Source organism: Betta splendens, chromosome 8, assembly GCF_900634795.4.
Source record: "Betta splendens chromosome 8, fBetSpl5.4, whole genome shotgun sequence".
NCBI lineage: Eukaryota > Metazoa > Chordata > Actinopteri > Anabantiformes > Osphronemidae > Betta > Betta splendens.
The window spans coordinates 1,431,942-1,456,327 of record NC_040888.2 but is presented as its reverse complement, the minus strand read 5'-3'; the positions used below and the strand labels follow the sequence as shown (position 1 = coordinate 1,456,327).

Genomic DNA, 24,386 nt, shown 5'->3' with positions numbered 1-24,386 from the left:
CTGTGCGATGCTGTCAGGTGACCAAGAAAACATTTTATTACCCATTTGCATTTACCAGTGTTACGTTCTTGCACAAGTCAAATGTACTGTACATGACAGAACTGCCATCGTTGGTATTTACAGAGTCGCTGCACTGGAAATGAAAGCAGTGGAATGTGATTGAGAGCAAAGTGTTCCACGTGACAGACATGCACCACACATTGCAAAACAAGTAGAACATGTTTAAGACTCACCAGCCTGCACACGCTCAGGTTTATCATCAGTTTTACCTCAAATGCTAAAATGTTAACTTAAATCATCAGCTAAAATAATTGTCAAAATAAAAGTAGACCCTAGTGAATGATTTGAATATATTAGAATTTAATTTAGAATGAACTGGTCTGTCTCAGACTAGACGGAGTATAGCTGACATGTAACAGAAAAACCCAAATGCAAAAGAAAAAAAACTGTTAGAACTGATAAATAGGCACATATGGCAGATAACAGACAACTCTGATTTGAGAACACAGGACAACTGCATCTATTGTGTGGAAAGACAAGGAAGGTTCACTCAATAAACCACCAGAAGACTAACTAGGTGTAGTACCATGGTGGCGGAGCATGCAGAGGGAAACAGAACGGATGGACTTGAACAGACTTTGTGCACACACACCTGACATACTCTTTCTTCATGGTATGGTCCAGCAGAACCGACATGACACGACTGTAGCAACGTTGGGGAACCGGTTGCAGATGTGTTTTAAAGCAGCCGCACACGCAGACTAGACCTAGACACAACTAGATCAGAGCAAAGCATACACACACACTACACTGAGCATGAGTGTAAACCGAGAAAAAAATAATCAAAAGAAAGGAAGATGTGATTATAAAGGAAAACAGGCTCATGAGACGTGAGTTACTTCAGGAGGAAAGCGAAATTTGAGCAGAGTCTGTCGGGTTGGAGATGTTTAAATGCTATAGGCTCCCCCGCGTCTCCAAAGGAGGAAACTGTTCTACGCTGCCGCTCTCGCTGTGCTCCTGCTCTCCCATGGTGAAGGTTAATCTGTACTGCAGCTGCACCTTCTCCTGAAACACACAGGAACATGAGGTGATGCTCATGCATCTAACAACTGTTTGTTTACGTAGTTAACCCTTGAACTACCTTCTTCGGGTTTGCCAGCAGCAAGATCTGTGTGACAGCAGCAGGAGGGAGGATGGGGTTGAATGCTGGGAGCTCTGTTCCTGATGGAGGCTGCAGCTTCACTGCCATAGACTATAGGTAATAAATGTCAACAAAGCACCAGTGCTTTAGTCTCAACACGTTTGAATGATCGATGCAATGTATGGGAGATAAAGCCTTGCAGACTGCCGCTGACCTCTGGAGCAGTAGTTTGGAAGTTTATGTTGGTGACGGGCACAGGGGCCGAGGACAGCATGGAGATGATGACCACCAAGACATCAGGGCGAGACGGAGGAGAATCACGAGCAAAGTGAAAAAGAACCCGCAGACTGTGTCCATCAAACACCGTCACCGGTAAGAGACTGCCTGCAGGAAGAAACAGGTGAGGGAGCAGTAGAACACACCTGTGCAGCTGCCAAAGGATACTCACTAGGTTTGATAGACTCCAGCGGTACAAAAACATCTGTGACGCTGACTTCAGCTGAAGGAGGCTCTGGGTGAGTTGGGGACACATTCAGCAATGTAGATCCAAGGTTTGGCTGAGAGTTGAGTGGAGGTACAGGCTGCTCTGAGGCAAAAGCTGGGATGGGCTTTGGGGTAATGTTGGTCCCAGACTTACTCTGGAGATCCCTTAGAGTCGGTTTAGACTGGAGCTTGTCCCTAAGGAGAAAAACAGACAGACTGACTTACTCTGTATTCATAGCACAAGTTTAAGCAATTGAGACAAATGTTACTGTACGTATGACAATGAATGAAGACATTCACTCAACCAGGCAGACGGCTGCTCCCCAAGGCTTTAGCATTAATGTGACAGTGTTAAATACCATTTGACCTGCAGGCCCTCTGGAGGCAGGGACTGCTGCAGCAGGGCCTTTCCCAGCAGGTCCAGCTCATCCAGGGCAGAATTCCCAGGCGTGGAGCCAGACGAAAGGGGCAACGAGTGGGAGAGCGGGTCTGGACTCAGAAGGAGACTGGGTGCAGCTGGGATGTCTGTGTCTATGCTGTCAGACGACTGGAGATAGAAAATGAGAGTGTTACAGCAAATGTCTGTGGAGGTCAAGGCATTTCCAAAAGACAATGTTGACAGCCATAATCCTCATTAACCCACAGTTCTAAACCAGTTGTGTGCATTGCAAAATATTCATCAAAGCTGGACGGAGCATCGTGGCTGTGACGACCTCTCTGGCTCAGCTCACCTGAAAGGAGTCCCAGGCTGTGGAGTCCTCAGGCTGTGATGGAGGGTTGGAGGTGTGCGTTCCATCACTCAAACCTGTGATGATACAGAGTGGAACCACTCAGTTTGTCTCAGTGTTTCACTTTCTACTGTCACAATAATCATTAGTTCACAGATATTTGTTTCTCCTCTTAGAGAATTAACCGAAGTTGGTTTATCTTTACACTTTACAGTATCTATGTGCTTAACAAGCCATTACCAAGTGACATGAGCTCATCGTCAAGGAGACTGATTCCTATCTCCTGTGAGGGGGCGTTGAGGCTGTCTGTCGGTGTGGGAAACTCTGGAAAGGAGGGAGGTGACTGGGGAGATGTGTCCAGGCCTGTCAGATCCAGGAGAGCTGTTCCTCTACCTGAGGAGACAGGATTCAAGTCTCAGAATCCGAAACACTCTTTTTTTTTTTTTCAGATTAATGCTTCACGCACCTGTTTGTTTCTGTGCATTCGATGAGCTGTTGCCGTTCACTATCTCACCCTTCACCTGCTGTTTGTACAGGTTGATGACTTGAGTTAGACTGTCGTTGGCCTGCAGGATCTCCGCTGTGAAATGAGAAAGGTCTTCATTTTTTTTATAACGAATATTTATTTGCTAATGCTTTATAGATGTACATGCTAAACAATCATCGCTGGCATTCTGTCTTATGAATACACTCACCCAGAGCCTCGTCATTGTCCTCTGTATCACTTGCCAGTCTGAATAGTGTAGGTCTCATTTTTTCACAGCGCTGATAAAGGTCCTGACAGACACAATTTAATACTTGGTATCAGTATTGAATAGCCTGTGTTACATGACAGGTTATGTCTGTGTGAGCACTGATCTCCCAGCGATTGGATTTCACCTGTATGAGTTCCAGGTTGCTCTGGTTGCTCGCTGTGCTGTCGTAGTCCTGCAGAAGCTGAGTGAGCAGAGTGACGCTTTCCTTCACCTCCTGAATGGCGTTCACCCGCTTTGACACTTTCTCTGCTCTCCTCTGGTCCTAAATTACACACAAGCATAGCAAGGTGTGCGCTGAAGGAATATGCATATGAAAGTATCAACTAAAGGATCAGCTTTACAAAAACAGTTAAAAAGTGAAGAGGTCTGAAGCCAGAAGGAGGAATGGCTCCTGTTACCTGTTAAATCTGGGCAAATTTAATCAAACTCCTGCCAGTGACACATAAACCGCCCACCCCATTTTCTCATTCAGATAATGTTCCTGTTACGAGGTCATCTAACACATTAAATACATTTGGCACATTTGGCTAAAACCAGTCTTGAGGGTAATATTTAACACTAATGTGTGATTCATGAAGCTTAAGTTTACCTCTTGGACCATTTCCTTGATGAGTTTGTTTGCAGCTTTCAAGTCCTCAGGGTGTGAGCTGTTTAAGAGGCGTGACAGCATCTGACGTAGCAGAAGTGGTAAAAAAAATGAGAGGAGCAAAAGAACAAAGACTGGGTAATGACTTGATCCAGCTAAATTTCAGTCTTATTTCATGTTCATTTTCATCTAACAGACAAGTCATTACTTTTGACTTTTCCTCATCCTCAAAAATGGCATTCTTGGGTCTGGGTGGAGGGAGGTTCAGGAGTTTGTCAGGTGGCAGTTCGGGGTCTTGTTTAACGATACCTGTTTTACAGAATAAATGAGAAAGGAGTCAAATCCTGCCTCATTGCTTCCTTCTTTGTGCACATGGAGACACTCATCTGAAGGCAGACAGTTTGTGGCTTCCTACCTTGTTTCTTCAGCATCTGGTAGGCATCTGTAATTTTGGTCTCATCAGGTAATCCCAATGTCCAACTATAGATCAGCTCCAAAACCTTCTTCTTCACTGGCTCCGGTGACCGTGAGCCAAGGTACTGAGAAGAAAGAAAGACAACACCAGATTGAGTCATACACGCAGACATCTAGGCACATGCACAATGAAAAGGTTTTACCTTTGGAGAAACTACTTTGATGAGTTCATTGAGGAAACGGAACTTGCCCACTTCATTGTGAAACCTTTTCCCACAGTTTTTCATACACGTCTCCAAAACCTGATCAAACACAACATTAAAGGCTGAAAAGGTCAACACTGTGGCTTAAAAGGAATGAACTGAATAAATGTAACAAAATGTGTAATCTGAAATAAAACCATTACACAAAATTGATTTATGACGACCTGATTTGACAAAAACTCTGAAAACCAGAATCAGTGAGTTCTCACTGACTGGTCCTGGCTCAGATCCGTTCTCACCAGCAGGGCTTGCATGGCCTCCCACTCTTGTGGCGACTGGATCTTGTGGGCCAGGAGCCTGGTGGCCAGCTGAGGCCTGTAACAAGTCACATCAATGCGTTAGCTGGCGAAGGTGCAGCAGAAACTAAGCCTGGAGCGGTGGCCGCCTCTCACCCCTCCAGATCACTGTTGAGCTGGTCACAGAAGGCATGGATGCTGCTCCAGTCAGTGTCTCTGTTGAGTGGATTTGTTGCTCTGTCTGGAATGGTAGAAAATGGAAAGTCAAACGACAAACAAGGAAATACCTGCAACTGTGAAACTGTTTGATGTGTTGTTTTTAATGTATTTGCATAATGAAATTGAATGGGTTTAACGCATTGTTGCATACGTTTCTTGTTCATCTCTAGCATAAGAGCTGCTCTTTGTACTTTATGCCAAAAACAAAACAACGGCATCAACACAAGATAAGACACTTGATCCTAAATCATCACAAACGTGTGGTAATGCAACAATAAGTTAAAGTGTCAGAAGCTCAATCTATCAACAGTTATTAGTGGAGATGTATCGTTATTAATAAACAGCTACAGACACAGTCAGATTAAACACACAACGGACCACTTCGTAGAACAAATATGACTTGAACTAAGCACCTGAGAAGCCGCTGGGCTCCAGAGTCAGAGCCGACCTGCCAACATGTCACCGTGTGGAGACCAACACAGGGTGGTAACGCTAGCTAGTTAGCTAGCTGCTGCAGCCCTGTCGCGTCACCGCCTCGAACTTTCTCAGCAGGGCGTAGCTTTGTGGTAATTATAACCAAACCTTCAGCACATAAATCGGACCCCGAGGTCTTGTGTCCCGGTACCTGCACGAGCCCTCGAGCCGTGAAGCTAAAGCTACGCTGTGTTGACAGCTGGCAGCTCCGAGGCTAGGTTAGCATTCTAGATGCCGCCCCTCAGTTGGCACGCGCGCCACTGTGATGAGCACTCAGCAACATCTAACGGTTAATACACGGCGAGAGTCCGCGTCTCCAGGAAACAGCGTCAATAAAAAAATGAATGACAACACTCACTGATACGAGACTCCAAACTCTCCGCATCGGGCGGCGCAGCCATCACTACGAGATTTATGTGACGCGTCAGTCTCGCGAGGGACGCACGAGCACGTAGAGGCAGTGCGGACGTAGAACTAGACTTAGTAGAAAAGATATCGCCCAACTTCTAGACGTAATCTAGTGAAGTGTGTTGCTATATGTAACAAAACATAACAATATGACGCCTTAAATTAGACAGATTTTGTGTTTGAAATTCACTAGTAGTATAGTACAGAGAAAGCCATGTCAGATTTGGCTGTAACCGAAAACCCAACCTTGCTAATTATAGAAACGCTGCAGCTCTGTGTCGCCCTCCAGCGGCAGCTATGACGAATCGCTGATTGTGCAGGACAACAATGAGAAGCAGGGAACCAACGGGAGCGGACTGAAGTTGCCCCCATCCAACAAGTGGCTCGTGCGTCCTCGGCCGCTGCAGATGAATGACAGAGCCACAGTCCAGCCCGTCGTGGAGACGCTTTGAGCTTTGAAAGCTGTGGGTGGAAACAGTGAAGTGGTGGAAAACTTGAGGCTTTCGTGTGACACATCAGGGGAAACGCAGCTTCACCGGCGCGTCGCGCGCCTCTGACCGCAGCTGCAGACGCTGCGGCTGCGGCTGAAGCTGAAGCTGGCTTCCGGCTCGGAGTCAGACCTGCTCCGGTTCAGGGCCATGCGCGCCCGCTCCTCACGCGAACTCTCCCCCGGGACATGGCGTCGCCGTGGGCTTTACAGGAGTGGTGCCGCGTCACGTGCGCGGATTATTACCCCAGCGTGGAAATAAAGAACATGTCGAGCTCATTCAGAGATGGACTTGCGTTTTGTGCCATCATCCACAAACACCGCCCTGACCTGATGTAAGTAGATCCGCGGACGCTCGGTCCTGCAGTCTCATCTGCAGCAGATTAACCTGTTCTTTGTCCTAATCTCTCATTCTGCCCGTCCTCGGCCTTTTCATGTCCTATTAAACCAATTAGACCTGACCTGTTGTTTGCTGTATGTGTGATTTTGCTTCAGAGATTTCAGCTCCCTCTCCAGAACGAATGCTCATCAGAATAACAGCCTGGTGAGTTGTTTCCATGCGTTGCTCCACACACACGCGCTGATGTTTGATTTCTGTGACTGGCTCCCGTTTTGCCGCAGGCGTTCCAGGTTGCAGAGACGCAGCTGGGCATCCCTGCCCTTCTGGACCCCAGAGACCTGGGTTCCTGCACGGTGCCTGACTCTTTGAGCATCATCTCCTACGTTTTCCAGTACTTCTGGTTCTTCAGCAGCAGAACGAACGGTGTGTGTGGTTTTGCCTCTAAATCAGCTTTAACCTAAGTGTTTAAAGGGTTAACTTCAGCGTAAAGACATGTTTTAGACGTGGAACCAGAAATGTTTGCAGGGTTTGATCTTTGCAGGTACGACATCACCCTCTGAGTAGCTGCTTTGTGTCGCTCTCCTGTTTTTTTACTTTTGGTTTCACTGTCACCTTCCTGTTATTCACACTGGGCCCATTTGCGTGTTTGCTCTTCACTCTGCAGCAGGTCCTGCCAGTTTGAGATCGTTACACACAGAACTAAACTACTCAAAGACTAAAAGTCCCGATGGCCCGCGGTCCCTGAAGGTAACACTGGTTTATGTACATGTTGTGTGATGTGACGTTCTCGTCTCAATTGGTTGGTTGATGGTTTCTCCTCTCCTTTTAGAGCTCAGCTCATTTGAAGTCCAGTGAAGACGCACCAACGGTGTGTCTGCTGTGTCTGCAGCCCGTTCACCTCATACAGAGACTCCTGGTTGACGGAGGCATCTACCACCGCAGCTGCTTCAGGTCGATCAGCTTGTTTTTCTGCTTCTGCATCAGGATCTTATATGAACTGGAGACTGGAGAGTAAATGCATGTTTTAAAGCCTTTACAAGTTATTAGGCTAATCATTATTTATTATTATTATTATTATTTAAAGGTAATTGTTGCTATAGATATGGAACAATATGGATATGGATATGGAACTTTAACAGTTGGATCATTTTATGTTGGTTGATTTTCATTCAGTCCAGGGGTCATGAATCCATTTTTTCAAGCATGTTCATTCCCAAAGCAGCTTGTTCCTCATGTTACAGGTGCAGAGTTTGCCATTGCACTCTTTTACCAGATCTTTACACACGGGGGTCCGACGCTGGTGCCTTGATCTGCGTCCACCATACGAAAAAGAGCAAAAGTGTCTGTGCTGAGTTCAGGCAGCAAATCGGATCTGCCCGTGATGAGTTTCAGACCAATTACGTTTCTCTCAGTGGATTGGCCGTCACCAGCGTTCCTCATTACACTATGAACACAGAGCCACAGGACAAGCTGGTTCACAGAACTGCAAAGACAGAAATGAAAGACAGTCAAGAGAGAATCAGGGAAGAGAACGACGGCGAAAGCTGCTCTGCTGCACTCAGGATCAGCGTAACGACGGCAGCACCTCGTGGAGAGGGAGCTGAACGAGGGGGAGCCGACGTGGGAGCTGGCAGCCTGAGGCAGGAAGTAGCGCAGGCGGAGCAGACGGAGCAAACAGTCCAGACCCAGCGGACCCAGCAGCCCGCTGAGCCCGGTGCACAGGTCACAGGAGGAGGCAGACGCCCGGTTCCAGCTCCCAGGCGAACGTCACACTCTCCGGCGCCCGTTCCTGCCCCCAGGGTCAAAGCGCCGCAGACGAGCTGCCGTCCTGCTGCAGGTACACACGCGCTTTGTTCATGTGCGTCACTGCAGATTCACTTCTTTTACATGTTGGTGCCATTTCTGTTTTCCCCTCTGTCTCTGTGCAGGAAACACTTCCAGCCAGTGTAAACCTCCCATTTCACCTCCCAGGTAAATGTGCACAATGTTGTTGCTGTACATTTTAAACACATGTCTTATATTTATGACATACGTTTTCCTTCTGTCAGCGCCGTTCCAACCGGTGTTAACCCCAAGGTGAAGACCAGCCACCCCTGGTTGGGCATCATCCACCCTGGGCCCTGGACACAGCTGCCCCCTGCTCCACCTCCGCTCGCCCCCCCTCGAAGCAGATCTTTGTTTAACCTGCAGGAGCCCTGGTACAGGCCCAGAGTGCCTCCTCCCAACCCCTTTGGAGAGGAGGTGGAGGAAGCTGCAGAGCAAACTACAGAAGATGCCGTTTGTTCAGGCGACGCTGAGAAGAGTCACTCTGAACCTGACAGTAAAGCAGAACCACCGGACAAACCCATTCCCCCCAAGAGACGAGAGCGAGCGAGAGCTGAGGCTGCGGTGACGTGTAGTGAAGCAGCTGGAGGCAGCGGTGGCTCACAGCGAGACGAGACGCAGGACACGTTACCCAGGAGTGTTTCTGTCCCAACGATCACATGTGCCTTCTCTCAGAGTTCCTCAGAGCCAAGAGACACCAGAGAGTCCGACTCATCGAAGCAGAGCGAGGTAGAACCAGAGATGAACGCTGAACAACCACCATGGAATCCTACAGATCGATAATCATGCACAGTGTAGAAAAGCTTTATGTTGCTTTATCAAATGATTCTACTGTGTTAAGCAGTTTTCTTTGTTCTTCTCATTTCAGCAAATGTGCAAAGACAAACTTCTGGATGTAAAACCTGCCATGCCCAGATCCAAAACGTTCCAGGCTCTGTCCTCCCACCGAGCCGCCGCCCCCGGACACGGCTTTCCACTCGTCAGGAGGAAGGTACTGAGGCTGGATGTGGGCGTAACAGTTATAGTAAATACAAACTGAGCAGTTATTCAATGAAAGATTCCAGCCATCAGACGGCTCCACGGTGACATCTTTTATTTTGATTCTTGTTGAATGTTGCGTGACAGGTGCAGACAGACCAAAGCGTTCCTACTGGAGACCTGCAGGCAGAGATGGGAGCGCTGAACAAACAACTGGAAGCGTTGGAACAAAGAGGAGTTGAACTGGAAAAGAACCTGAGAGACAAGAGCTGTACGTGCAAATACTGGAGAGCGATTATTGAGTTGCACCATGAAAACAAGGCGTGTTCAAATACTTTCTGTCATGTTTAAAACTCCACTTCTGATGTTTCCTGCTTTTAGGTTCTCAAAGTGAAGAGGAGCAAATGTTACTAGAGTGGTTTTCTCTGATCCACAAAAGACATGTCCTAGTGTGCAGAGACACGGAGCTGGTTTACCTGTGAGGACACTACAAATAACACTGTACTGGTTTGTGTTTATGTGGCGTTGGACCCATTATGTTTGTGTCACCAGGAGAAAGCAGCAGAATTTAGAAGAGGAGCAGGCAGATGTGGAGTACGACCTCAGGTGTCTCCTTAATAAACCTGGTACGTTTGTCACCGCAGCATAATTTATCTCTGCTTTCAATCAGCTAAAGCCCTTTTCACGTGGGAATAATCACTTTGCCAAATCAATGTTTCCTGATTGCGGTGAAGTACTTAGTTTGTTAAACGCCATTCACACTTTCAGAAAGCGACTGGAGTCCGGAGGATCGCATTCGAGAGCAGCAGCTCATGGACGAACTGGTCGGTATCATCGAACAGAGGAACCAGATCATCAGCAGCTTGGATCAGGACAGACAGAGGTACACAGAACCACGACGCAGCAGGTGGTGTCACAGATTTACATGATGTAAAGTAACAACAGTTTCTTTTTAAACAGAGAAAGAAAAGATGATGAGCTTTGGGAAACTATGATGAAGAGCAAAGGTGAGACACGTATGCTGAGTTCTGCAGCCTGTTTTAAGACGTGGGAGCAGATTCAACCTTTGCTCTGAAACACAATAAAGCTTCCTTGCAACTGTTAAAGTTAACTTGTTATCTCATTATCGACAGAGTTGCAGAATGAAGGACTAAAACAGATTAAGAAATCTAAAGGAAAGTCGAAGCCCCCGAATGTTTTTAAGATGCTGAGCCACAAAGCAGTGAGCATCAAAAACAATGTGGACAAAAAGAGCTGAAGGACCCTCATGACCTCAGAAATGATTTGGAACTCTCAAGATCATCGTATTTACGTTAGAGAACAGCTCAGACCCAAAACCATCAACAATTCAGTGTTATCATTGTGCATTTTCTCTTCCATGTCTTCTGATTTTTATGTATTTGTATCAGGTAAAATAAATATTTATTTGGAAAGTTTTTATTTTCTGATTAATCTCATTTCATTTTGCACTCAAACAGAAACAGCAATTAAAAAACATTTACATAAAACTCAGCAAAACTTTGTACGATGAGTAGAAAAGAGTTTTCTTTATCAAGTCAAAGTTAAAAGCATTTATTTTCATATGTACAGGTTCCTGTACAACAAAATTCTTACATTGCTTCTCCGCAATGAATGCCAGAAGAAATAAAACCATAATAAAGCAGTGAAAAAGATGCTCTTTTCATAACTATAGTGCAAATTATACAGTAATAATAAAACAGTATAGTAAAATTTATTATTTTTACTAAATAAATATAGTAGTTAGGGAAAACAGATTTAACGTTTCAACACATTTTTTTGAACAGTTTACGCAGTTTGGTTGGATTACATTGCCCTAAAGATTGTCCGTTTTTGAAAAGACAAGCGGAACAAATAACATTTCACCTTTGTACCGGCCGGAATACTCTGCAACGCACCAAGTCACCGGAAGTTCATAACTCCAACCGCTCATGTGGCCTATGTTGACAACAAGAGACAGTGTTGCGGATTCACGACATATATAAGCTTAAAAATAAAACATGTCCGACAACGAAGATAAGTAAGTGTCCACAAACGCATTAAAGACTCTGTTTAAATCTGCATGTTTAAAAATGACACAACACGACGTGGACTAACTTCGTAGCTAATTAGCTAACGTGTAGCCGGTTATGATTCTTTCTTTTGTTTTGGTTCTTTTAACCTTACTTACTTTACTTACTTTTATCCCAATTTGTAGCTTTGATGACGGAGACTTCGATGATGCCGAGGAGGATGAGGGGTTAGATGACCTGGAAAACGCGGAAGAGGTACGTGCGTCGTTATGTTTCTTTTCTAACGTCGGCTCAGCTTTCCCAGCAACATTAAACACGTGGTTTATGTGACGTTTGTTGTTAGCTTTATTTTCACCGATTTTTTGTGATAGTGGTCCGTGTTCAGTGAGTAACCTTTCTCCGCTGAACAGGATGATCAGGAGAACGTGCAGATCCTTCCCGCAGGAGAGGGCCAGCAGCCGAACCAGAAGAGGATCACGACGCCGTACATGACAAAGTACGAGCGGGCCAGAGTGCTGGGCACGCGGGCTCTTCAGATAGCGTGAGTCTTAATAATTAGCACACCTGTCCTGAGAATGTAAAGTTTATTAAAGTAACATCTTTGTTGTGGCCCAACGCTAAATTTGGAAGACTTCAGGTGTTTAGATTTGACTGCATCTTTGGAAAACGTTTGTTTGGGTTTTCCAACTTTAGTGCGTAGTGCAGGGGGGGCATTATTTGGCAACTGTGAGAGATCTGCATCCCTCCTTATTTGAGCCACAGTGTTGCAGATCTGTAGATCATATTATTTTACACCGTTGTTTGCCTAACAAATCTTTGCTCTGGGTTTACGTTTAACGTGTGCACGCTCCCACTTGGTGAACTCAGATCTCGACATAACACCTGTTTACTTAGTATGAAGAATCCTGGCACTGTATCATTAAAAATCTCTATAAACTAAAAACATCCATAACGTAATAGGTTTGTTGTTCTGGGGGTTTTGAATATTTATATTTGAGTGAACTGAATTTTAGTGACGCTTCCTGTTTGGTTGTCCTGTTCCCACCTATTTTTATTATATATATATAAATTACCTACTGCCAGTAAACTGGCTTTAAAACTATAGAAGACAAATTCATCTATAATATAAATGAAGGTAACTGACACATTGGAGGGAGAATAAATGTCTGCAACCTTCAGCAACTTGATCAGTACTAGTACTAACTTTTCCTAAATGTTTTTTTGATATGGTTCAGATTTTCAGAGGCCCCATATTAAATAGAACCTGACTTGTTCCAAACAGGATGTGCGCTCCAGTCATGGTGGAGCTGGAAGGAGAGACGGACCCTTTGCAAATAGCAATGAAGGAACTCAAGTAAGTGAGAATGTCGACATTCTGACTTGAAGACATTCTCTGTTCTTCTATTGTCTCACGTCGGCTTTTTTTGTCTCATCTAAAAGGAGCCGTAAGATCCCGATCATCATTCGCAGGTACCTTCCTGACGGGAGCTATGAGGACTGGGGCTGTGATGAGCTCATCATAACTGACTAACCTGTTCATCCAGTCTGCATCAGCCAGCGTTAATGCTGGGTCATACCCACAGTTAGATCAGGTCAGTGAGCTGCTCGACCCCAGAAGACTCTTAACTGATGAATTCTTCCCCCACATATACTTTGATTCAACCCACAACCTTATCATGACTCAGACCTGTTCCTAGTCTGAGGACTAGAGAAAAGTAATTGTTGTTTGCTTTCTGACCCTCTGACCCACTATGTTAACAGACCATTTAAGTCAGATTCCTAATTTAACTTTGATGTGCTTATTATTTTTAATAGATGCATTATAACTAAAAGCCACAAGGGGGAAATGTGACTTAAAGTCTTTCAGATATTTAGTTTTAACAGTTTTGTTTTGTAATTGTTTCATGAGTGTGATTTAATCAGGGTTAAGTCTAACGAAGTGTTGTTGTAATAAAGTGTTTTGTACAAACGACTGTGTTTGGCTCACGTTACCTGTGCTGGCCGAGCTTTTTAAAGGGTGAGACTGTAGCTGGAAACACCTGAAACTCGCACAGTAGCACAATTATTAGTTATGTGGTGATTTACTGTATAGAAGCAACCGTTCGCTGCTTTGACAGATTGTTGTCGAGTCAAATATTCAGGACTTGTTTGCTCCTGCAGACAAATGAAGATGTGTCCTCTCCTCTTCCCTTCCCCCCATGCAAACACATTCAGACTCACGCAGCAGCCCAACAGTCACAGTATTGTTTTGAGGAAATGGGTTGTTGTCCTGGCAGAAAGGGGCCAGTGCACTGGCAGACTGAGGGGCTGAGCGTTTGGTAGAAATGGAGGATTAGCTGCTCTGTTGTAACCGTGAGGCTCTGGCCTGTGTGTTCACATGTCATGTGCATGGTGATGTGTATAAACGTACTGTTTTCCTAGTGGTGGAACATGGTTGGAATCGTCATGTGTTGTGTCTGACAGCAGGAGGTGACTCAGTGATAGTCCCTGCTTGCTCTGTTTGCAGCTGCGTATCATCAGTCATGTTAATTTCTCACCAACCACTTGAATGTGAGTCTTTTGATTGGAGGAGAAGGCGCCTCAAGGGATGCTGCTCTCCTTCGGGTGCAGATCGCAGCCATGTGACACAGTGAGGCTCCCATGAGGTCAGGCTCCACCCGCTGAGGCTACGACTCGCGTCTTCTGACTTGCTTCTTGCCCCAAAATGAACTCCTGGTTTGTTTGTCTTTTTCTGTGTGTCTCTCTCATTATCATTGCGTATTAGATCATTTAAGCACCTTGGCCACGTGTTTAATGGAGTTTGTTTCACCCACAGTCACCAAGTGTCACTTACACCAGAACTCTTCATGTGGACAGATTCTAGATGTGTGTGAGACAACCTGGCAGCAGAGGAGATATGAAAAGCTTCTTCTTCTTGACTGTTGCATTTATTTATTGTAATTCCTTGAGACTGGAGGGAGGAGAGCACTTATAGCGAAGGCTGTCAGGTCTGTGTGCAGAGAATGTGAGAGAGTCCCTTTGTGTCCCAGCGAAGCTCCAGCCCAGGCGGTTTATGGCTAAGGCTTCCTCGCTGCCTCCTCCCCCGAGCTTCGTTCAATGGTCCTCTTTGTTTTTCCAAAGTATCACACAGCCGATTAAAGCGGGGGAATTAGGAGTCGGGCTTAACCCGCAGCACACAGGCCCATGCCAACAAGCCCACTAAGGAAAATGAAATCATTTTCATCATGCATCACACCACATGATGCTCGAGTGCAGGCTTTGTTCCTGTTACGGACATCCGTATATTCACTGCTCATCACACCTCAGCTTACGGTTGTGGCTTCACTCAATGAGCTGATTATGGTGCGAATGTGAGCAGGGACTTGAGTGTCAGGCGCCGTGAACGCGTGTGCTTTGCTGCACATATTTAATACATATGAACATATTTAATATCTTGACAGTCATGATTCTTCCCACTTGAACACAGTTAGAAGCAGGCAGGTTTGTAGTAAAGCAGAAATAACTTTAATTCAAGCAAAGGTTCAGGATCGTAAGCCGTCGTCACATGTTCAGGCTTTTGTTCCTGCTGTTACAAGCTTTTCTTGCTGTGCTGGCAACAGATACACAATAAAAAACAACGTAGGCAACACAAACGAGTATAAATAAGAAGTTCATAGCAGTGATTACATGTTAATGTGGGCTCTGAGCTGGACATGAAGCCGTGCTGCTTGCGTTGGGTTTAAATAAAGATCCAGCGGAGATCTTAAAAATGATAATTAAGTAAATAATGTTTTTTTTAATATATCCCAGCGTGAAAATAAAGATCTGCTATTGATCAAAAACAGTAAAAGGCACAAACGTGGTTTAACATAAATACGTGGAGGCGTTAGTAGCAAAGACCGAGGCACTTTATGATGAGAAGTTATTATTGAGCCACACAGATAATAACAATAAGCGTTTACCAGCGATGTTAGAGCTTCTACTAATCGTTCAGATGAATTATCCAAGTTTAAATAGAAACATTGTGTCATGAAGTCAAATACTGCGAACAAAGCTTTGACACTGTTTCTTTCTAGAGTCAAAGCTCAGAACTGCTCCGTGTGACGACAGGTAGTTTTCAGTGTCGTTGGGAGAAACGTCTCTAAACTGAGTTTTGGTGCCAAACCTTTGGTCATTGTTTCACATCTGTTTGCATTAACTTCTGTACAGCAAGTTCAAGTACATCCTGTAAACTATCCTGATAGAACAGACTGACTGTGCTCATGGCTGCGTCCCCGTTTAGGCCTCCGGAACCAGCAGACCGGTACCACTGTGTTCTGATTGGGGTTTTTGCCTGAGGAGTGGATGGAGCCCGGCCCGCGGCCCGGACGTCCATCCTGGTTTTAGGTCCTTGTGTTGGTCGTGATACCTGTCACATCAAGCAGTGCATTCTTTGCGCTGGTCCTGTGGCTGCTGACCCGTCTGTGGCCTGAGGGCTGCATCGGACACCCCCACCCACCACACAAATCAACCGGGCCTAAAACCACCTGGCTCCCAGCTGGTTCTGGGGCTGCGACAGCATCTCTGCCTCTGGGCAGGACCAGAGTTGGGCTTCACCTGCCCTGCCTCCCCAGCCCACGCCACCAGTACCGGCCCACTCACCCCAGCCCAGACCTCTGACGCTGCTGCTCCTGGGGTCTGGCGCGGGGGCTGGACCGGCACCAGTGCTGCCTGGTCTCGTTGTCTGTCATGGGCGCGACAGCGTGGTGTAGACGGGCTGTTCCCAGTGCGTGGGGCTGTGTGACTGCGGGACGCTGGCTGGGTCAGTGATGGGTGTGTACAGCGGTCTCTGCGAGGGCCCCATGTAGGAGAAGGCAGAGTAGAGCCCAGAGGCCTGGCTGGAGGGGACGTAGTAGGAGCCCGAGGCCTGGTGGTCTGCGTACTCGGCAAACTGGGCCCTGGAGGCCAGGGAGGGGAAGGCAGAGCTGTAGTGGGGCAGGCCGAGGGGGGTGTAGGTGACGTGGGAACCTGCCGACACGGCCTCGGCGAAGGGACCCCCAGAGCCCGCGCTTTCACTCTTGACGGGGCCCTTGGAGGCGTCTGGGCCCATGGGGGGGCCGTGGTGCTGCTGCGGGGGCTGCTGCTTGGAGAGCCAGCCGGCGCCGTGTCCACTGGCCACGGCCAGAGCTGAGGAGATGCCGTAGGTGTAGGGAGAGGCGGGCGCCGCGGGCACGGCGGCCGCGCCCGCGCCCGGCCCGGCCCCGGGCGGCCCGTTGGGGGGCAGGTATTGGTCAAACTCGTTGACGTCGAACGGCTCCATGTTGGCCATCACCTCGTGGCTCATCTCGCCGATGTCCACGTTGCCGAAGTCGATGTGCGGCTTCGCCGACCCCGGCGCTCCGGCGCCTCCTTCCGCTCCCATGGCGCCGCGGGGGCCCCCGCTCCCGGCGCCCTCCCGCTTCCCGTCTCCTGCTTTCCCAGAGTGAGCGTCAGTCTTGGGAGTGGTGGGGGGTGTGGGGGGGCTGTGGCTCTGACCTGTAGACACACAAAGCAAAGCACACGTGGCTGAAACTCCACCACTGACGCCAGTGCGTGTGGGTGGGATGTGCAGCCCACCTGAAGCGTGCGGGTGGTGGTCGGACAGGGGGGAGCCGTCCCCCCCGCTGCGGGCCACGTCCAGGTGGAGGCCTTTGTAGTGGGACAGGCTGTGGCCGACCTCCCCCTCCGAGTGGCCGTCGGCCTCGCTGCCGGAGCCAGAACCCATCTTTCCGTTCTTGCGGCGCCGGGGCTGGTACTTGTAGTCGGGGTAGTCCTTCTTGTGCTGCTTCCGCAGCCGCTCTGCCTCCTCGATGAAGGGCCGCTTGTCGTTCTCATTGAGAAGCCTTGGACAGAAATCGGGTGAATGGACGCGTTTGAGGACAACACAGTGTGTGGAAAATCGTGTTCAAGCTCTGCGTGAAACCGCTAAGGGTCCCATGACCCCTGAGGTGGAGCCGTCGCCACCGATCAGAGGGTCTGAGGTTCAGACACTGAACCCGTCAGAGCGTGTGCTAAAATATCAGCATGTTCCTGATACAGAACAGATTCAGGTGGTTCGTTGTCACATTGTAACTGGTGCGGAGGCGTCCGAGGACCAGGAGCAGCCGCGTCCTGCTACAGGCACACGCGAGGAAGCCTCGACCTCTGAGGCCTCGACCTCTGAGGCCTCGACCTCTGAGGCCTCGCATTCAGTCCAGGTTTGGGGCCAATCTACTAATTCTGCCAAGTTCAAGGCTTCAGGGAATTAACCCCAAGAGGTTAATGACTTTAACCTGTCACTGAACGTTGTGCAGAAGATGGCGAAGACTGGACTAAAGAACTATGAACTTACAAAAGCAGTAATAAGTGAACACTGAAGAATAATTTGATTATTCCCTCAGGATCTGTGGCCAAAAATCAAAGGGAGCCTGAAATCAGGCTGAATTCATGTGACTCTGACACAGATGGTGTTTTAGAGAGCAGCTGGTTTCAGCGCACGCTCAGATGGAGTGTGGTGGATGTGGATGCTGGTGTGTGTGTGTGTGTGTGTGTGTGTGTGTGTGTGTGTGTGTGTGTGTGTGTGTGTGTGTGTGTGTGTGTGTGGTGAAGCGGCCTCACCTCCACAGTTTGCCCAGCGTCTTGCTGAGCTCCGCGTTGTGCAGGTGTGGGTGTTGATCGGCCAGTTTCCTCCGCGCCGCCTGCGCCCACACCATGAAGGCGTTCATGGGCCTCTTCACGTGCGGCTTGCTCTTGCTTCCGGCGTTCACGCGCACGGGCATGGGCACGAGGGTCCAGTCGTAGCAGTTGAGCACCTGGCTCACCGCCTCGCGGATCCCCGCGGGGAAGCGCTCGTCCTCGTCGTCGGATTTGACGGACGAGCATCCCGCCGGCGCGTCGTCCAGCGCCGCGAGCGGCGGCGGCCGCTGCGCGCGCAGGGGCGAGTCCCCGCCGCCCGCGGCGCCGGAGGAGAGGCCCGGCGACGTGGAGCGGCTGTCGTCCGACATCCCGGGACTGAGCTCGACCTCCGACAGGCTCTGCTCCTCTCTGGACATCTTCCCACACACACACACAGGCGTCCGGTGCGCAGAGGACGCTCCGCTCGTTGTCCCGGTGCTGTCGGTCTGTCGGTCGGTCTGTCGGTCGGTCTGTCCTGTGTGACGCTCGGAGACGCTGCCTGCTCTGTCCCTCGGCCTCTAAGTTATAATATAAACTGCCAATCGGTCTCTACTCTCAGCCTCCGTTGTAAAACTCTGTGAGGGTTCCACATCAAAGTTCTTTCCATCCGTGTTGTTGGAATCATAGGCGGCTCAGTGCGCACCTTGGACCCCAGTTTACCTGCTAATGCACAACTTTCTGCGCCAAACTCGCCCAGTCTCACTTACTCTTGACTTCCCGTCTCTCTCTCTCTCTCCTCCGTGTTCCCCGCAACTGAAATCCACGGACGAGGACCTGAAACAGAAGAACGACGAGAAGCGTCACGACGAAAACTGCGACAGTGCGGGACTTGTGCGGGACTTGTGCGGGAGCTGTGAAATGCGTTATTACACAAAGGTCATGGTTACGTTTTGAGCTTATTTCCTTCAAGTTATTCTCTTCATTACAATGAACGTTAGTTCAGTGTTAATCTTTACGAATCCTTCAAAAGCCAAATTGAAATTCCTAAATGTATTTCTCTCAAGATGAGTTCGCAAAAGATGTCGCCATTTTAAATACGCTTCAGTTCTTATATAACGCAGCTCTGCAGCTGCGCCAGGCTCCGCGGACAAACAGGCTTGGACTCATATGAGGCCACGGGAGCACAGACCCGGGATTTATACTGAGCGGTTCTTGGATAAACAGGGCAAAGCGGTGGAAACACGAAGCCCCAACTCGACCCAGTGCGCGTGTGCGCGTTGAAACAGGGCGGAATGTGTCCTTTTCGTCCAACCAACACCGTTACGCGTTTCAACGTGTAGCGGTGCACACTTAACAACGGGTTAATGGAGAAAAGCCTCAATAACGTCGGTCCTATCGGTGCTTTACGCGCGGCACTTTTCAGTACATCACTAACTGCTCTTTAAATGTCAGTGTTTTACCTCATCGCTTCCACCACTCCAGTGTTTAACGCTCCACCATCTGTCCGAGACGCATTAATAATGAGTTTCATCTGCCACCTGCTCTTTAAGACCACTACACACACCGTCACCAGGTTATAAAGTCGCCCGTGCTGCGAAGGCCCTGTGCGTAAAAACCGTGCGTAAACGTCGCCAAAACGACCCATTGCGCAGACTTTGTCCGTGTTTCCGATGCAAATGCTCGTTTATGAAACTTTGAGGCTGAGAATCAGCTGACTCGGCGCTGACGACTTGTACGTTAGGCCTCAAATCAGGAACGACCGTGACTGATCTTTTTCCTGTCACACCCATGAGTCTGTGGAAGCGAACTTCATTTCTGACCCAATTATTCGTTAGTGGCTGTGACCGTGCGTGTGTCTAACTTCAATTACTGAGCACATTTAGTGTGAACAAAGAATCCCGGCTGCTTGCGCTCATTATCACCGCTTCACTTGTTAATGAGTCAACGTTCACTTGCTTGTTCTCAAACATTTCAGTAAAACCATAGTCCGCACAAATAACGCTTCAGTAGAAACGGGACAAAATAAGCTGTTGTTATAATACAATAAGCAACAATAACTGGTTTGATCCATGTATTTATTTACCAAATTCCGTTTATATGTTAATAATTATTCAGTAATGTTTTAGTCATTTCATAGTCGTCTGCTAAACTATACTAACTGTAATAACTAAACGCGTTTTAGATATTTGCTTTTCTAAACATAACATGATTTACCGTTTCCTCAAGTCATCAGAAAGAAATAAACTTTGTCATTTCAAATGTTATATTAGGAAAAACATGCAAACAAAGGAAAATAACGAAACTAACTAAAAGTCAAGTCTCTCCACTTGTTGCACTGAGAACAACCACGGAGCCAGAACCAATAACAGAACCGTTACCTCAATATTCTCAGACACTTGAATGACACGTTTTAGTTTTAGCCCAAACTCTGATATGATCTGATAATGAAGCTGATGTCCGTTTTAAAGGTACGGACACTTTTCTAGTTTGACTTCTGTGGTTCCCATCAGAATAAATGATCAAATGTGAGTCCGCTCGGGCTCCGTCCGCAGACGGAAACAGTCGGAAACGCTACGCGTCTTACTTCAGCAATGAGAAAAGGAGGTCGCCGGTAAAGCACGAGAATCCGTGAGTCCCCGAGTTTCCAAAGTGACGCTCACTCCCAGCCCCCTCGTTCGCTGCCCGTCTATGAATGCCCGCTCTGTGCGCCGGTACCGGGGCTTAAAGGGCCCCTTGTACGAGCTGGGAGCAAAAAACAAAAAGAACTGGGGAGAAAAGTCTTAAAGGAGCAGAGCGACAGCGCTGGCGCGGCTGTGATTGGACGAGGGGCGCGTCCTTCACGCGCCCGTTTGACACGTGAAAATGGCCCGTTTCATGTTGACAACAGCGAACAATTAATTTGAGATTTTCTCTAGTTTTCAAATGGCATCGAGCAGAAGCAAGTCAATGGATTTTAATGTGAAATCATATTATCATCATATACCATTATCATATCATATCTTCTGAAGCCAAACGGATCATTCAATTTCCTAATAAGTGTCGTTTGTTCTGGATCCTAACGAAACTAAATTTAGTTTTTATTTTTCCATGAGACACGTGCGACGCATCAGTCTGACAGAAATAAACGAAGGAGAAACCTTCATCACATCTGAGTGTTTCAGCGAAGAGGAAACGCTCACTTTTGTTCGATGATCAGATTTTACGCACGTTGACGCGTCGTGATGTCTGAACGCAACCAAACCCGATTTGCTGATATTAAGCAAGAAATTGACCTGTTTCTACAGGAAATGCTCCGAGTCACCCAGCAGCAGGACGTCACAGAACTACTGGTTGGTAACTGGTCGACGAGGCGACGGACGCCAGGCCGCACCGAGACACACACGCGCGTTTCTTCCCAACAATGAGCCCTTGTCTCCGCGCCATGCGACAAACTGGCCTCCGATCCAAAACTCCCATTTTTTCATGACTCCTGAATGTGGACCGGGAATGGGACGGGAATCCCGACCGTGACTGCGTCTGTGTGCGCCTCTGCCTTTTCCGTCCTCCTCTCCCCTCTTGTCTTTGCGCCCTTTGTTTTATCTCAGGTGAATTGTAATCATGTGATCAAAACGAGCACCCCCTTCCTTTTTAAATGAAAAGGGAACAAAAAGCGGTTCTGTGCGTTTGAAAAAAGAAAAGGGGAAAAGGCTTGTGTCTTGTCTTGCGTTGCCACTCCTTGTCCCGCGTCTCTCCAAACTCACAAATGGAGAAAAAGGCTCCGGGAGCGGGGACGCAGCCGGGAGGCTGTGACCGGACCGGACCGGACCGGACCGGACCGGACCGGACCGGACCGGACCGTCCGCTCGGGGCTCCGAGCTGCGCCGTCTGGGCCACTGTGTGGATTCCTGCCCCGTTGAGCGCCTGAGGATTTGCGGCCCGGCCTCGGTTTGACGTGAGTGTTTGTTTTGGCGTGTGCGTGTGTTTGTGCATGAAGGTCAGAGAAAAGTGGAATAAACAGCTCTAACAAATTTGGGGCGCACATGCGTTAATAGGTGTAGACGTACACACGAGCTGTGAGAGAAAAGATTAGCTTTAACACCATCAACACAAAGTAAATCTCTGCAAATGAAGAATTAAAAATCTGCGCTTGAATAATTGAAATGAATCCAATAAATGAACCGCTTTCAAAAAAACGAAAACTGTTGTTATTCCTTTTAAAAATAATTTTCATAAAATAACCAAGCTGTAAAATTTAACATAAGTGTTTTAAGTCTTTACAATTTGTCATGTTGTTTTGTTATGAGCCCAAAATTATAAACATTAAAATTTCCTGCAAGACCTTCATGAAAATTTGTTCTGCAGCAGATTAAAATGTGACTACATAAAATCAAATGTACTTAAAATTAATTATATTGGATTAAAACTTTTAATATAAAATCTATTTGAATAGAAAGTTGATGTGAATTTAATTTAAAAACAAACAAATTTAAGTTTATCCCATCGAATCTAAATTTGACATCATTGATGTAAAATCACAATAAATTCCTTGCATAGAATTATATAATTAATTATATAACTAATATAAAATATAAGTTTTAAAATAATTCAATATGAGGAGGAAATAAACATTAATATAAACAAATGAACATGAGTTGAACTTGTGCTGCTTTGTGACAATGAGGATCTAGTTTGTCGTGATGGAGACACAAAGGAATCCAAACGGTCAAAGTGTGACATGAGCCCTTCAAGGCCACCGTCAGCAGGAGTCTGTAAACACACTCAGTCAATATAATGAGCCTCTGCTTGTTAATATGGATCAGCACCAGAAGCACTGGAGCCAAATCTGATCGCGTCGAATCCTAACCAACGATAGGACTCACAAACTGAATCATCTCTGAGACGCTGCCTGAAGAAAACGCAACAAATGTTTGAATTCCTTTGAAGTAGAGATTCAGCATTGCTGCCTATTTATGAGCTGTGAATCAATAAACGTCTGAGAGAAGTGTCGTTTTGCATGTTGGTCAGTCACATGCTGGAGGACGAAAACAAATCCCAGCTGATGTGATCAGCTGATGTGTGGGGCACAACGTGCTCTTATCAGAGACGCGCAGAGAAATCCTGTGATTCAGCGGCAGCGGATCCGTGTCGGCGGTGACCCCTTCCCTCCGTCTGCACCTGCGCCGGGTCTAAAGCGCGTCATTGGACCCTGCAGAGGCTCCTGCTGCAGTTACTGAGTTATTATGAATGTAATCGAGCCTCATATTCTGGAATAACAGCAGCATTAAGGATGAGTCCCTCTGAAAACGGCAGTTATCGTCAAATAGTGATGGATTTACAGATCAGAGATCAGAATGAGAAGACCTCATAATAGACGATAAAAATAATACATGACAAATTCCTGCAGGTGTTCCTTTAAAATCTGAGTCCTGCTCCTGTGCTCATGGTTCTCTGTATGAGAGCGAGGAGTCGCCAGAACCTTGGACGGTGGGTTCTGTGTGTGAGCATTAAGAGGCGGGTGGTGCTGCTCCTGGTACCAGTCAGATGGGGACGAGTGGTGGTGGTGCGTGTGTGTGTGTGTGTGTGTGTGTGTGTGTGTGTGTGTGTGTGTGCGTGTGTGTGTGTGTGTGTGTGTGTGTGTGCGTGCGTGTGTGTGTGTGTGTGTGTGTGTGTGTGCGTGCGTGTGCGTGTGTGTGTGTGTGTTGTGTGTGTGTGTGCGTGCGTGCGTGTGTGTGTGTGTGTGGCGTCCTCATGAATGGGCCTTTGTCTGTTCTGCTTCATATCTCCACTGAGCAGCCAAAGGAAGAATCTCGTTACTTCGATTGTGTGACGGGTACATCTGAAGGAATCTGATATTGCAGGCCCGTGTGTGTGTGTGTGTGTGTGTGTGTGTGTGTGTGTGTGTGTGTGTGTGTGTGTGTGAGGGGGGGTCCTGTAATGGACACAGAGAAAGAGTTGCCTGGAGCTGATCTCCTTCTAGTTCCTTGTTTTCAGGAGGTTGATGGAATATTTTGCTGGAGCGTTTCAGCGATAAGCGTTAGTTCACCTTTATTCCACGTACAGTCCTCCATCCACATATCTGGACCTTTGGACAGAAAGCTTGGGGGGATGTGGAGAATCCATTTGCTGTATAAAGCGAGGGCTAGTTACACATGAACTGACCACAAACAGGCTTGAAGCCGTGGTTCCACTGGTTCCACTGGTTCCGCCGGTTCCGCCGGTTCCTCGTGTGATGCACACGAGCAGAAGATGCGAGGCTTCAGACAGATTCTCTGCAGGAGCAGAAAGATGAGCGCTGGGACGTGGAGATGCAGCGCGCAGAGAACGATGGAGAAGAATCCGGTGAACAAGGCGCCCTTTGTTGGGACGCTCCGTCCTCACACAGATTCATGGATTATTTCAGAATGTTTTTCCCCCCGGACACTAAAAATTCCAGATCATTAATCTGGAAGT

General features: G+C 47.5%; 4 protein-coding genes across 8 annotated transcripts; 2 read left to right on the top strand and 2 right to left on the bottom strand.

Moving 5' to 3' along the window:
* Window positions 1-13: 13 nt before the first annotated feature.
* LOC114860180 (ADP-ribosylation factor-binding protein GGA1-like) lies at window positions 14-5,811 on the bottom strand. 3 transcript variants are annotated; one of them, XM_055510785.1, is made up of 17 exons: window positions 5,658-5,811; window positions 4,763-4,847; window positions 4,610-4,685; window positions 4,311-4,409; window positions 4,109-4,232; window positions 3,902-4,002; window positions 3,697-3,777; window positions 3,232-3,369; window positions 3,048-3,129; window positions 2,819-2,950; window positions 2,593-2,745; window positions 2,356-2,429; window positions 1,984-2,171; window positions 1,590-1,819; window positions 1,356-1,525; window positions 1,142-1,252; window positions 14-1,065 (listed from the first exon to the last, which is right to left on the bottom strand). In XM_055510785.1, the coding sequence occupies exons 1-17, from the start codon at window positions 5,698-5,700 to the stop codon at window positions 955-957; spliced, it is 1,998 nt and encodes a 665-aa protein (XP_055366760.1). In that variant the 5' UTR covers window positions 5,701-5,811; the 3' UTR covers window positions 14-954. The 3 variants fall into 3 exon arrangements, with proteins under 3 accessions (XP_055366760.1, XP_029014410.1, XP_055366761.1); XM_029158577.3 differs by having other exon boundaries at window positions 2,819-2,932; window positions 5,658-5,810; XM_055510786.1 differs by lacking the exon at window positions 5,658-5,811 and adding an exon at window positions 5,239-5,607.
* Window positions 5,812-6,014: 203 nt separating this feature from the next.
* Window positions 6,015-10,772, top strand: LOC114860160 (MICAL-like protein 1). Of its 2 annotated transcripts, none has more exons than XM_029158540.3 (15): window positions 6,015-6,529; window positions 6,690-6,738; window positions 6,816-6,957; window positions 7,202-7,281; window positions 7,364-7,485; window positions 7,776-8,371; window positions 8,463-8,505; window positions 8,583-9,087; window positions 9,227-9,349; window positions 9,484-9,607; window positions 9,718-9,814; window positions 9,889-9,962; window positions 10,105-10,219; window positions 10,297-10,343; window positions 10,470-10,772. In XM_029158540.3, exons 1-15 carry the CDS (start codon window positions 6,384-6,386, stop codon window positions 10,592-10,594), a joined length of 2,388 nt encoding a protein of 795 aa, XP_029014373.1. In that variant the 5' UTR covers window positions 6,015-6,383; the 3' UTR covers window positions 10,595-10,772. The 2 variants fall into 2 exon arrangements, with proteins under 2 accessions (XP_029014373.1, XP_029014372.1); XM_029158539.3 differs by having other exon boundaries at window positions 7,199-7,281.
* A 449-nt stretch (window positions 10,773-11,221) lies between these two features.
* polr2f (RNA polymerase II, I and III subunit F) lies at window positions 11,222-13,336 on the top strand. The gene is made up of 5 exons (XM_029158820.3): window positions 11,222-11,374; window positions 11,552-11,621; window positions 11,777-11,907; window positions 12,649-12,720; window positions 12,807-13,336. The coding sequence occupies exons 1-5, from the start codon at window positions 11,355-11,357 to the stop codon at window positions 12,895-12,897; spliced, it is 384 nt and encodes a 127-aa protein (XP_029014653.1). The 5' UTR covers window positions 11,222-11,354; the 3' UTR covers window positions 12,898-13,336.
* Window positions 13,337-14,847: 1,511 nt separating this feature from the next.
* sox10 (SRY-box transcription factor 10) lies at window positions 14,848-21,059 on the bottom strand. Of its 2 annotated transcripts, XM_029158640.3 has the most exons (4): window positions 20,542-21,051; window positions 17,961-18,791; window positions 16,941-17,206; window positions 14,848-16,859 (listed from the first exon to the last, which is right to left on the bottom strand). In XM_029158640.3, the coding sequence occupies exons 2-4, from the start codon at window positions 18,392-18,394 to the stop codon at window positions 16,072-16,074; spliced, it is 1,488 nt and encodes a 495-aa protein (XP_029014473.1). In that variant the 5' UTR covers window positions 18,395-18,791; window positions 20,542-21,051; the 3' UTR covers window positions 14,848-16,071. The 2 variants fall into 2 exon arrangements, with proteins under 2 accessions (XP_029014473.1, XP_040927765.1); XM_041071831.2 differs by having other exon boundaries at window positions 14,848-17,206; window positions 20,542-21,059.
* Between the last annotated feature and the right edge of the window lie 3,327 nt (window positions 21,060-24,386).